Source organism: Diorhabda sublineata, chromosome Y, assembly GCF_026230105.1.
Source record: "Diorhabda sublineata isolate icDioSubl1.1 chromosome Y, icDioSubl1.1, whole genome shotgun sequence".
Lineage (NCBI taxonomy): Eukaryota > Metazoa > Arthropoda > Insecta > Coleoptera > Chrysomelidae > Diorhabda > Diorhabda sublineata.
Window position 1 is genome coordinate 2,060,599 of NC_079486.1, and position 12,847 is coordinate 2,073,445.

At 34.3% G+C, this 12,847-nt stretch overlaps 3 protein-coding genes across 4 annotated transcripts; 2 read left to right on the forward strand and 1 right to left on the reverse strand.

Annotated features, from left to right (window-relative positions):
• Positions 1–681: 681 nt before the first annotated feature.
• Positions 682–2,934, forward strand: LOC130451993 (matrix metalloproteinase-16-like). The gene is made up of 3 exons (XM_056791353.1): positions 682–729; positions 947–1,553; positions 2,669–2,934. The coding sequence occupies exons 1-3, from the start codon at positions 682–684 to the stop codon at positions 2,932–2,934; spliced, it is 921 nt and encodes a 306-aa protein (XP_056647331.1).
• On the forward strand, positions 2,384–8,063 carry LOC130451955 (uncharacterized). Of its 2 annotated transcripts, none has more exons than XM_056791313.1 (2): positions 2,384–2,569; positions 2,669–8,063. In XM_056791313.1, the coding sequence occupies exon 2, from the start codon at positions 2,985–2,987 to the stop codon at positions 4,998–5,000; it is 2,016 nt and encodes a 671-aa protein (XP_056647291.1). In that variant the 5' UTR covers positions 2,384–2,569; positions 2,669–2,984; the 3' UTR covers positions 5,001–8,063. The 2 variants fall into 2 exon arrangements, with proteins under 2 accessions (XP_056647291.1, XP_056647290.1); XM_056791312.1 differs by having other exon boundaries at positions 2,495–2,569; positions 2,629–8,063.
• A 581-nt stretch (positions 8,064–8,644) lies between these two features.
• LOC130451994 (uncharacterized) lies at positions 8,645–9,901 on the reverse strand. Its single transcript, XM_056791354.1, has one exon. It carries the CDS (start codon positions 9,899–9,901, stop codon positions 8,645–8,647), a length of 1,257 nt encoding a protein of 418 aa, XP_056647332.1.
• Between the last annotated feature and the right edge of the window lie 2,946 nt (positions 9,902–12,847).

Here is a 12,847-nt window from a genome sequence, read left to right on the forward strand (position 1 = left end):
CTGTCTTCTTGATATCATATATTCATTATTTAATTATTATGAAGGCATCATTTTTATAGTCTATTTTAGAAAGGTATAGAGTAATAAAATGGGGAATTCCGTCCAGTTCAGCTCAATTTCGGTGTCTGCCATAGGTGTAGGTCTTGAAATATTGTGTAAGGATTACTTAGGTAATAGATTATACAGTTACGTTTTGCGTTTAGCAGGTACTGTTAAACCTTCTATTAGTGCCTCTGAGTAGATGAACAACGTATGCACGACTACAGAAATAGGGAAAACCGTGTGTTAGAGAGAGAGCAGCGAGACAATGTGTAAGAGAGAGAGACTTCGTTTTTGCGCATGCGTAAAGTTTCGTTGCGATGAGCGGGAGCGCTGATATACCAGGTCGGTTAAAAGTCTTTGGGTTTTAAAAAATTATATATATATATACCATTATTCGCTAATCCTGTAACATAAAAGTATAACGTATAAATAAAAAGAGATTTTTGTCAATGTAAGGTATCATGCACGTAATCGAGACAGATTTGTTGCGATGATATACCAGGTCGGTTAAAAGTCTTTGGGTTTTTTAAAAATTATATATTCCGTTATTAATGTGATTGGAAATTAGTTTTTTGAGGATAGCAGAAGAGTGAAGATCATGTTAATCATTATATTAGCTGCAGTACTATGTTCAGTACTATGCGTTGTCGACCAACAGTATGCTATGAAGTATTTACACCGGTTCGGGTACGCAAATGAAAATGATTTGACTAAACTTGAGGATTATTTGTTGAGTTTTCAAGAAAGATATAATATACCTGCAACGGGAGAATTAGATGAAAATACAATTCAACTTCTAAATAGACCAAGATGTAATGTGAGTGAAGCAGCTTCCAACGATGATCATTCTTTTAGAGTTAAATCAAAATGGTCAAAATTTGATTTGAAATGGTATTTCCCTCAGGCAACTCCAGAATATCTTAAAGTAACCAAAAAGGCTTTTGAAGTGTGGAGTAACAGTTCAAAGTTTAAATTTGAATTAATACACAAAATACGGCCTTATGCTCCCGATATATCTATTACAGTTGTACGGGGAAAGCACTATTTTCGAGCAAATTGCCAAGGTAGAGGTGAGTGCTCCAGTACATTTGATGGTCCCGGTAAGGTGTTGGCACATGCTTATTTCCCAAAAGGCAACAGTTGTATAGAGCTTCATATTGATGCTGATGAGAAGTGGGATTTAAGTTTGGATGGATCAAGTTCAGAAGATCAGACTAGCCTACTTATGGTATTAATTCATGAAATTGGGCATATTTTAGGAATTGCTCACAGTGATATTGAGACAGCAATAATGTATCCATGGTATCAATTCAACATTGCTCCTAAATTGGATGAGGATGATAAAATGGCCCTTGAAGCTCTTTATGGACCAATCAATAGATATGTAAATAATCCTTTCAAACCCACATCAGCGCTGCCACCGACTACAAAGACACTTGCACATCAACCAAATGAATCGGATAAAAATTTATGCGACATAACACCGGAGTATATGTTCATTGCCATGACTGGTGAATTTGAAAATTACCATTTATATATTATTAATGAAAATTCCCTATGGAAAATTGATTTGAACTCGAAACTTATTCCCTCGCAACCAGAAATACTCGATGATTATTTACCTGAAGAAGTGGGTCCCATAATTCAGATTTTTCAAAGTTCTTCAGATAATTTAATAGCAGTCAATGACCGTAAATACTATGTAGCAGATTTTCCCGCTCTACAAATACTTGAGGAAAATAATTTAATTATACCTAAGAATTCTCAAATAAACACAATATTTCAAAGCAATCATGGGAAAATATATGTATTTTATAATAACAGTAATTATATTGAATTTGACAAGAACTTGAAAACTGTTCGGAATAGAGGACAAATAAAAGATATTTTCCCTGGACTACCCACAGATGTTACAGGAGCATTCCAGTACATTGACGGACACATGTACTTTTTCAAAAACACCACATACTACAAATATAATGAGTTTACTAAAAAACTTGTTGCAGCCGGACCCTTTAATTGGAACGTTTTCGATATTCCATGTCCAAATGGAGACCTTTTAAATCATCTCAAAATTTTATTAACAAAAATAATTTCTTTTTATCAATGATGTTGTATATTTTGAAATAAACTCTTATTAAAAATTTTTTTCTGGAAATTCCCGAACGCCAATCTTAAGATAACTTTTACCTATTAATAAGAAATTTTTGATAACGCAGGAAATTGATAAGAATATTTCTAAACCAAATGGACCACATGTACAGGAAACAGTGAAAATTTATTAGAATAATCGGAAACCATATGGACCACATGTACAGGAAATTAAAAAAATTACAAAATTGCCGCAAATAAAATATTTTTTCTAGAACATTCTATCACAATCGTATGGAGATAGTGCCATGAGTATAAATAAGATGTTTCATTGTGTTGGAGTCAGTCTCTTCCACTGCCAGCAAGAGAAAAACCAGCTCTGAAGAACAAATACTAGTATCTGTTAAAAAAAAAAAATTGTGCCTTAACAAAAAATGTAAGTTTTTTTTTTTTTTTTTTTCTTGTGGGTTACGCGCTCTCTCTCTCTCTTTTCAGATGGATTTAAAAAAAATTAACGCAACGTCTCTAATTACAGAGAGAAAACCAATAACAAAAATACAAGATCTACCTTTGAATACTCTGAGGGCTATAAAGAAGGCAAAAATAGTCAATTCCAAATTCGGAGAATCAGTTTTATTGGATTTAGATACAGAAGTAGTGTTTTTACCGCAAAGAGTCACAAGTGTCTACAAACCAGTCATTGAAGAATTTGAAAAGGAAAAATACGGAATTATATTCAAGGGATTAGTGGATGTTGGAAAAAATCAACGGCTAGCGTCATTTGAAATTGAGGAACTATAGACGTGCCTAAGACACACACACAGAGAGAGAGAGAGAGGGAGGTGAGTACCATGAATATTGTAAAAAAATCTGAAAATTTACTGCAAGTCATTAAAAATGTCAGAAAAATATTGTTTGATAAGATAACGGATAGAGATGTGGAAATTTGGTTGAATCGATTGAAAAAACAAATTAAAGTATGTAATTTGGCAATTAAAAAAGGAGGACTGCATGTAGGTACAATTAGGAAATTACAAACATACATAGGACATTTCAAACATTTTAAACAACTTATTTCAAATAGGAATATAGGTATGGGGCTGAATAATAAACTGAAAAATAGGGTTAAATGGGAAAATGTAGCTTCTGCATTTACAAGCAGAATTAAAACTGGACTTATAGTAAATTTATATCATAAGGACTTAACGCAATTTTTAAATGATTGTCAAATAATTTTTAAAAATAAAATAAGGGAAATTTTTAGGAAAAAATATTCTGTTGTTAAAGTTTATGTTTGTTTTTGTGGAGAGTTCATTAAAAAATCTGGTGAAAATGAAATTTCTAGTTTCCATTATTTTATGACTAAAAATTCTATTATCGATGTATCGACCGATATAGAGCGATGGTTTTTCGAGAACGTCAAAGATAAAATTAATTTTAAATTATCAGAATTTCAAGAGAGGGACTCTGGTTTTGCATTAAGTAAAATTATTTCTTTAGAAGTAAATATCAATAAATTTGAAATTGGAAACGGCTCATCTTATATTAAACTTCCAGAACCTATTCAAAAAAAGCAAGGGTGCATAAACATTAAAAATTCTGACCAAGCATGTTTTTATTGGTCAATTGTTAGTGCTTTGTACCCAGCCAAAAATCATAAAGAACTCACTTCCTCATATCCATATTATAGCACAGTCTTGAATACACAAGACTTGGAAGCTCCGATGCCCCTGCATCAAATTTCAAAGTTTGAAAAATCTAATAACATTTCCGTCAATGTCTATGCCTTGGATTTAATTGAAATAAATAATAAAAAACCATTTTACAAAGTATATCCAGTAAGACTTGCTAAATCAATACACGAGAAACATGTAAATCTTTTATTAATTCAAAATACATATTTTCCAAAGCTAAACGATTATGAAGCACCTCCTATAGATAATGACAATTCAGAAATCACATATCACTACTGCTGGATCAAAGATTTGTCACGTTTAATTAATAGTCAGTTAAGTAAAACTACATATAAAAAATTTATTTGCAATCGCTGCATAAATTATTTCAGTAGTGAAAGTAAATTGAATGTCCACTTGAAATTATGCTCTGAATTAAATAATTATAAAATGTCTTTTCCAAAATATGAATCTGTTAGTTTTAGAAATTATATATACAAACAAACTACGCCTTTTGTAGTTTATGCCGACTTTGAGTGCATGCTAGAACAATTTACAGATAAAACACAGCTTCATAATAAGACAAATAGATATCAAAAACATATAGCATATAGTGCTGGTTACTATGTAAAATGTAGCTACAACGAAGACTTTAGTTTTTTCAAGAGCTACAGAGGTAGAGATTGCATGGATTGGTTTGCAAATGAATTATCGAATTTAGCTGAAAGTATTAAATCAGAAATTAAAACTATTACACCTATGGAAGAAAAACCAGATTTACGTGTGGCAACAATGTGTCACATATGTGAAAAGGGTTTTTCCTCTACAGATATCATTGTTAGAGATCACGATCATTTTACGGGGAAGTTTAGAAATTTTGCACATCAAGCATGCAATTTAAATTTCAAAAAACTGTTTGTTGTACCTACAGTTTTCCATAACTTAAGTAACTACGATAGCCATTTCATCATTTCGGAATTAAGTAAAAGAGGAAACATCAGTTTACTCCCCATAAATAAAGAAAAATACATTTCATTTACACTTAACGATTCAGATACAAATATAAAGTTTCGATTCATAGATTCACTGAGGTTTTTGGGTGCTTCCTTGGAAGAATTAGCTGCCACATTGAATGATAATGATTTAAAAATTTCCAAAAGAGAATTTAGTAATTTAAGTGTCGAACAATTTTAATTAATAGCCAAAAAAGGGGTTTTCTGTTACGATTTTATAGATAGTTGGGAAAAATTAAATACTTGTGAACTACCACCAATAGAGGCATTTTATAATAAATTGGAGGATAAAAACATCAGTATTGAGAAGTATTCTCATGCTCATGCAGTGTGGAAATCATTTGATATTGAAAATTTGGGTCAGTATTCTGATCTGTACTTAAAGACCGATGTTTTACTTTTATCAGATGTTTTCGAACAATTTCGAAGAAAATGTTCAATTACTTATGGTTTAGACCCTGCATGGTACTATACAATGCCTGGATATACTTGGGACTGTATGTTGAAATATGTAGGATGTAAATTAGAGTTATTGCATGACGTAGACATGATCATGTTTATCGAGAAAGCAATTCGAGGAGGAATTTCGGTTTGTAGCAGTAGATTATCGAATGCTAACAATAAGTACATGTCTGAATATGATTCTACAAAACCCTCAAAGTACTTACTCTACCTGGACGTCAATAATTTATACGGGTGGGCTATGTGTGAACCATTACCATACGGAGGATTTGAATGGTTAGATAATGAAAATTTTGATGTTATGTCTGTGGCAGATAATTCTTCCGTAGGATATATATTACAAGTAGACTTGGAGTATCCACATGAATTACATGATCTTCACAGAGATTTTCCATTTGCTCCCGAACACCGCAAGCCTGTAGGCTCAAATTATTCCAAATTAATGACAACGCTTTATTGTAAAAAAGAATACACAGTTCACTATCGTAATTTAAAACAAATGTTAGCCAACGGTTTGAAAATTAAAAAGATACATAAAATTCTGAAATTCAATCAATCTGCATGGCTGCGGACCTATATCGAACTAAATACTCGTTTGAGGGCTGCAGCTACCAATGACTTTGAGAAAAATTTATATAAATTGGCAAATAATGCTGTGTTTGGAAAGACGATGGAAAATATACGGAAGCACCGAATTGTAAAACTTGTTAAAACCTGGAATGGTCGATACGGCGCCAAAAATTTGATATCTAGTGTTAGGTTTCATAGTCGAACAGTTTTTAATGAAAACCTAATTGCAGTAGAACTCACTAAATCAGAATTGGTTTTCAATAAGCCTCTTTATGTTGGTATGACAGTTTTGGATTTGTCGAAGCTGTGTATGTATCAATTCCATTATGATTACATGATTCCGAAATTGGGTATTGATAGATGTAAATTAATGTACATGGACACAGACAGTTTTGTGTATGAGCTCATCTGTGATGATGCATATGAGGAGGTACTAAAAGCTGATTTAACAAAATTCGATACTTCAGATTACCCCATCAATAATAACTATAATATTCCACAGGTGAATAAAAAAGTTCTGGGAGTTATGAAAGATGAAAACAAAGGCCAAATTATGACTCATTTTGCAGGCTTGAGGTCTAAAATGTATTCTTTTAAAGTTCAATCAGGTGCAATAGTAAAAAAGGCAAAAGGAGTTCGATATAATGTAGTAAAAAACAAAATAAATTTTGAAGATTATGTAAACTGTTTAAATGATTTCAAAGAAAAAAATATTACTCAACGCTGTATTAGGTCATATGCTCATAACGTATATAGCATAGAACAGACAAAAATTGCGCTAAGTCCTCATGACGATAAAAGATATTTGATTACCAATAGTTATGATACGCTGCCGTGGGGTCATTATAGTATTCCAGACTTACTCTCTTGTAGATAATGAACTCCTCAACATTAATGGAATTATGCATCATAAAAATTTGTGAAACGATAAAGTCAGCAGCCGATTTCGCAGAGCAATCCCCTCTTCCTCGGAAATTGACCAAAAAAATTGTGAAAAAATTTCCTGTTTACAAATGGAATGTGATGATAAAAGAGGCTGAGAGTAATCCAAATTCTTCATCTATTGGAATAGAATATATTGACTATAATAAAGAAATACCGTTATATTTAAGAAACACTATATTAAGTAAAACAAATTGGGGAGATATGTTTGAAGAATCTACCTACTGCGTATGGTCTAGTGGATATTGGCTTCCACAATATCGTATAAATGTTTGTAAATCATGTTATTTTGTATTTAGAACGGTCCATAAATATTTAAAAAAGAACATTTTTGTTAATTATGATCACTGTCATGAAGTATTTGATGGTGACGAAATTGTTGAATGTGTATATCAAGAAATGTCCTATTGGTGTCAGAGTTGTTTTAACAAAGTCTTATTCATGATAAAATCACATGAGTCCTGTATTAATAATTTACATGAGATGCCTAGAAATAATCGTTTTGATGATTCTGATGACAGTGACATTGATACTTTTGAGGCCGCTATGCAGTAAAAACAATATTCATGGAATGTATCTCTCTCTCTCTCTCTCTCTCTCATAAATGTAGAATATTGTCGTTTTCTTATAATAAAATTATAATAAAATTATTTTTAAAATTCTTGTGTTTTTTTTGTTAGTTTCCAATATATCTTTATGTAATAGCAGTAAAACAATATTCATGAAATGTATCTCTCTTGTCGTTGCGTCAAACGTCACATCGTTACGTCAAACGTCACGTCGTTACGTCAAACGTCACGTCGTTAAGTCAAACGTCAAGTGCTGCGTCAAACGATCATCAAACGTATCTACGTATGAGAATGTTCTCTTTCGTAATATGTCTTCAGAAGAGTACAGACGTCGAATTGAAGAGTTTATTAATAGCATTGGTGAATTAAAGAAAGATATTGCTTTCTATGGAGATAAAAGTGAGGTTATGAAACAAATGCAGAATCTTAGTTTATTTGATAAGAAAGTGACGTGGAGCAGTCTTCACTTGGTGCCTAAAGAAGAGGTCCATCAGTTGGCCCGTAGACTGCCGCAAACTACTTATCCGTTAAGACGTATTCAACCTACACCATGTTCAACAGAACAGAAGGGGATATAAAAAATGAAATTAATTCTGTTTTTGCTATGTCATGTGTAATATTAGTGGCTGTATTTGTTTTAATTTTAAAAATTATTTTGAAAATTGTAAAACGAAAATTCCAATCTTCATGTAATATAAAAGTTGATGAATATACAGAGTGTTTCAATAAAACCCATATTTCAAAAAAATCTTTATTTATAATGGTAATACAGTATTTAAAAACCAGTGACGGAGACGTTGTACATTTCTTTCAGTACATGAAAATAGTCCAGATGCGTGACAGGGGTTTGGATCTTGAGCAAAGTTTCCAGTTTCACAGGGTGTACCATCAAATTTGCAAACGTCAATAATATGTGGAAAAATACCGAAAATGTGACATTTCTTTTGCAGAAACTCGACTTTTTGTTGTCCTCGAACGTAAATGTAGTCTGCGGCATACATTAACTTGTTTTCTAATATTTCATTTACTTTAGAATATTCTACATCTCCTGAAGAGTATCGAATGCCGTGCACATTTCTTTCCAAGTATGATGTGGTCTTTTTGTCCTCGTTACTTAATGTAGAAAACGGTTGCGGTGGTAAAAATATGTAATGTGAACTTTTGAAGCCAATTTCTATGATGAGCTCTTTGGCAACGAAAAGACCGTCTACGACAAAACCTTGAATGTCTACAAAAGCTACTCTCATGTTGACGTCTGCTCGAACACTAACTCACACAACATCTAGTTCAAGCTTCTAACAATTTCGGTGAGGGGGAAGTATTCCATTACACAATCGTGAATTATGATGCAATAGACTTTGGTATTTTCGGGAAAACCTATGTTTGCTTCAATGTCAAGTTTCACATCGACTGTGGATGCCTTCATGCTTTCCTCCTGTTTTGAACAATCGATAACAAACAATGCTCGTTTCTTGAAAGAAGAATAATCCAGCAGGGGGCGCTTCTGTGTGGAGTTTGCGTAGTTGGGATAGAATTCAGTATAGTTAAAATAGGCTTCATTGTAATCAGTTTTAGCGAAATCCAATTGCATTCTTTCATTGGGCCAATAGTCACCATTAAGTGACAGTCTTATACTTTGTACGTCGGCATTGTCAAATAAAGTCGGGTCAGCTGTACTCAAGTTACGTTTGCCGGTTTGAAAGAAAACAATAACAAAACGAGGTCTTTCAACTGAAGTGGATGTCTTGACAGCCCAAACTTCATGTCTTGCTCCTTTAGTAATTGAGGGTAATTCGTGTAACTCCCACTTCCTAAATGGAATAACTATAGGTTGATCTTTTTGAATGGATTTCATGAGATTTAATTCTATGTCGTCATTAGGAAAGATATGTTTAACTTTTAGCTCAACGCTTGTAATGTTTATTTTAGCTGTTGTAGTGGAGAGCGTTCCAGAGACATTCTTTTCAGTAATATATAAGCAATCATTATCATTTCGTGCCCGAACTAGTCGTATTGTTTGACGCCCACATGTAATCATTGAATAATCGTTGAAAATGCTGAAAATATGTTTGAGAGGTATTTGAAGGTTGAAGGACTTGTCGCTAACATTCAGAATAGGATCTTTCGGGTAATTCCAGCCGGCTATAGCCATATGATTGGAATCTTCTTGGTTATAACAAGTCATAGCACGTACGGCACTCACTATTCCAGGGTCCCGAACTGTTTCCATTTCCCTGGCACTTTCACTGTACGTACATGAATCGAATAGAAAGGCTCCAACATTATTTGCTAATTTTACGTCACCAGCTCCGTGTATTTCAAGCGAACCTTTAATGCACAACAAAGTTTCGCTCATTGCAAAGAACGAATCAACTTGATTAATGCTAAACTCCACAATGTCACTGCAATTGAATGACTTTATAAATGGAGCATAGGTTCTGTATTCAGCCTTTCGAATTGAATCGTCAAACATCGGCTTACGGTAGATATCAAACATTGGAGGCATGTTGTCGTTTTGGCGTTGACGTTTTCCATACATTGTTGTCATTTTTTTTCAATTTAAAACCCAACGATTGCAGAACCAATTTGTTTGCGAACGTGAGTTGCTTCAGCTTTGATGGTAGCGTATCTAATGAAGTTGAATGCTCTGTAGACTGTCTTTTATGATTTATTATTAGCCCCATTTGCTTCGCGCGCTCTAAGCTCCAACACCAACGTACTTAATTCTCCACGAAAGTTTACAGGCTGACCGTCTTGGTCTAAAGCGATGACGGTGATATTGGTTATTTCACGCTGTGGTATAACAGGTAAATAGAGCAAATTATGAGGAATTTCGTCTATGGAATATCCCGGATCCACTTGTATGACGAATTCGTATATAGTATGAGCAGGTCTGTTTGCATCGAAGGCTCCAGTGGTAATGTTACAATCGAAGCGAATACTAGATACTTTAATGATTTTGACGGGGAGATCTGACGAGTGTATTTTGTTTGCGTCGAGTATTTTCGGTGAAAAACCCAAAATTCTCCCAAGACTATTATCTTCTTTGAATGAAATTTTGTATTTACTGGAAATTTCACATTTCAACGTATTGTGATTGGGTTTTAGTGAAAATATACCCTCTGGTCTAGTTGAATTGTCCACACCCAATTTATCTCGTATAAACGCCTCAAGATCGGCAATTTCGTAACATCCTGTGGGAAAATCAAAACTTTGAAGCTTGCCCTTGGTATCGTAGTAGTAAAACTTACAATTTTCAATGTTTGGTATACTGTGATAAGAATGAAAAGATCGCAAAGCTATTTCGTAATCATTATTCGGATCGAGCACAATAGGCGTAGTAGGTTGAAAGGTAAATTCATGATTGATGCTGTTTACTCTCAGCAACTGTGACATGGTGACTAATGGAATTCGGGTGATGTTTGAATTTAAATAATACTACTTGTTTATTCTATTTATTGTTACAAAGAAAACAAGTGGCTTGAGAACTCGGAGGACCATCACAATGTGTTGTCCAATCAGGCCGGTTGTAATGGATGAAACAAGGTAGTCGTATTTGTAGTTCAAAATTTCCTCGATATTCATTGGGAAGTTTATGCCACATATCCAACAATTCCCAAGGTCTTACACACTCTATTAGATGTTCAATGGGAAAGTGCTTTAGTTCTTCGGCAGTAAAACTATTCAATGTTTTTCCATGGTAGATATGTTGTAGTAATAGTTCTACGCTCGTCATTGTTGCTGTAGAAATTTCAAACACAAATGTCCGCAATTTATTTGATTGTAGTTTTGATATTGGGTATTGTTGTAGAAAATTCTCGCACTCTTTCCCCCCAGATATTCAACAACTTCTTTCGGCGGCTTCAAATTACCAAATGAATCAAAATACTCTACATCGTTGTTTATCTTTCTGTAAGCCACCCAATGACTCCCACTATTCTTAGAAACATCTAAATTAACCACTGCGCATTCTTGTCTTTGAGGACCGCCTTTGGGGAGCGTGTCTCGCATGAAAACTCCTCGAAAATGTGGTATTTTAAGTAATTTTGCATAATGCGCAATGTCAAAGTCAGATAGTGCGTGATTGGGTAGCTTTATTAGTTTTTTTTTGTTTTTTTAAATACAATCCAAATCCACCTTTTGAATACTTTTTCAAGTATAGGCCAGATCCTATACGTTCCATAGCCTTATTATGACGTACATCTTCCTCCAATTTCTTTTGCGCATGCTTAGCATCAATGACGGTTTTTGCAATCCCAGCAGCACCACCTGACAAAGCTCCAAGTGCCGAAAGACCGGCAAACAAAGGAATAAGTGGTAGGAAACCTCCGGATTTCGCTACAGGTATTACTCGAGGAACCTCGACTTCTTTTTTGCCACCAAATTCATTAATAAGTGCTTTGGCTGCTCGTAAGGCAAACGTTGCGGTGTCTTTCAAAGATGTTCCTCTCTTCAATGACTTTCCCACTTTCAGAATAACATCTCGATGCAAGGAACAACGTTTGCGACGATGATGACAACCCATTCCCAGCTTTCTTTTCACCTTCATTCCGCCTGTTACAAGTAATGCAGCAGCTTTCTCTCCCATTGAAGCGTCTTTTGATTTGACGCGTGCCCAAGCTTTATCTTCAAGTATCTGATCGGCTTTGTGTCGTTCTTCGAGAGACTTATTCTTCCAGTAAGAAATATCGTGTTGTTTACAAGCAGCGTCCAAGGGGTTGATGCCCGGATCTCCACGATCAAGACGTTTTTCCAATTTTGTACCAGCTAAAAAAAAACAATTAATTTTTTCGGAAAAAATAGTCTTAGCGGTGGTTTACTTACGTCCACAGTACTGATAGCTAGGTAAGTGAAGTTCAATAGGTAGTTTATTGATGAGAGAATTCAAAATACCCTCTCCTTCAAACACCAACATTAAGACTGACACGCTTAATTGGTGACACCTATATTTAAAGAGTAGTACTGCGAAAAACGACACACACAATGAAAATAATTCAACAAGAGCAGACTATACCCATTGAAAATCTGGATTTCACCTCAACACCAACTGTTGGCAAACATGGTAAATTGTTGCCAAATTCTTTCCGTGCCATTATATGTGGCCCCAGTGGGTGTGGTAAGACGAACGCCGTGCTGGCGCTCCTATTCAATCCAAATGGCGCGAAATTCAAAAATGTTTATGTCTATTCAAAATCGTTATTTCAACCAAAGTATCAATTGCTACAAGAAGTTATAGCGCAAGTCAAGGGTGTTGGGTATTTCCCATTTAAAGACAATGAAGAAATAATTAGTCCAGAGAAAGCTCGACCAAATTCCATCTTTTTATTCGATGACGTAGCCTGTGACGGTCAGCAGAAAATTCGTGAATACTACTCCATGTGTAGACATAAAGATATTGATGCTGCATATCTTTGTCAAACATACTCAAAAATACCGAAACAGCTTATTCGCGACAATTGTAATGTTATTGTGTTATTCAAGCAGG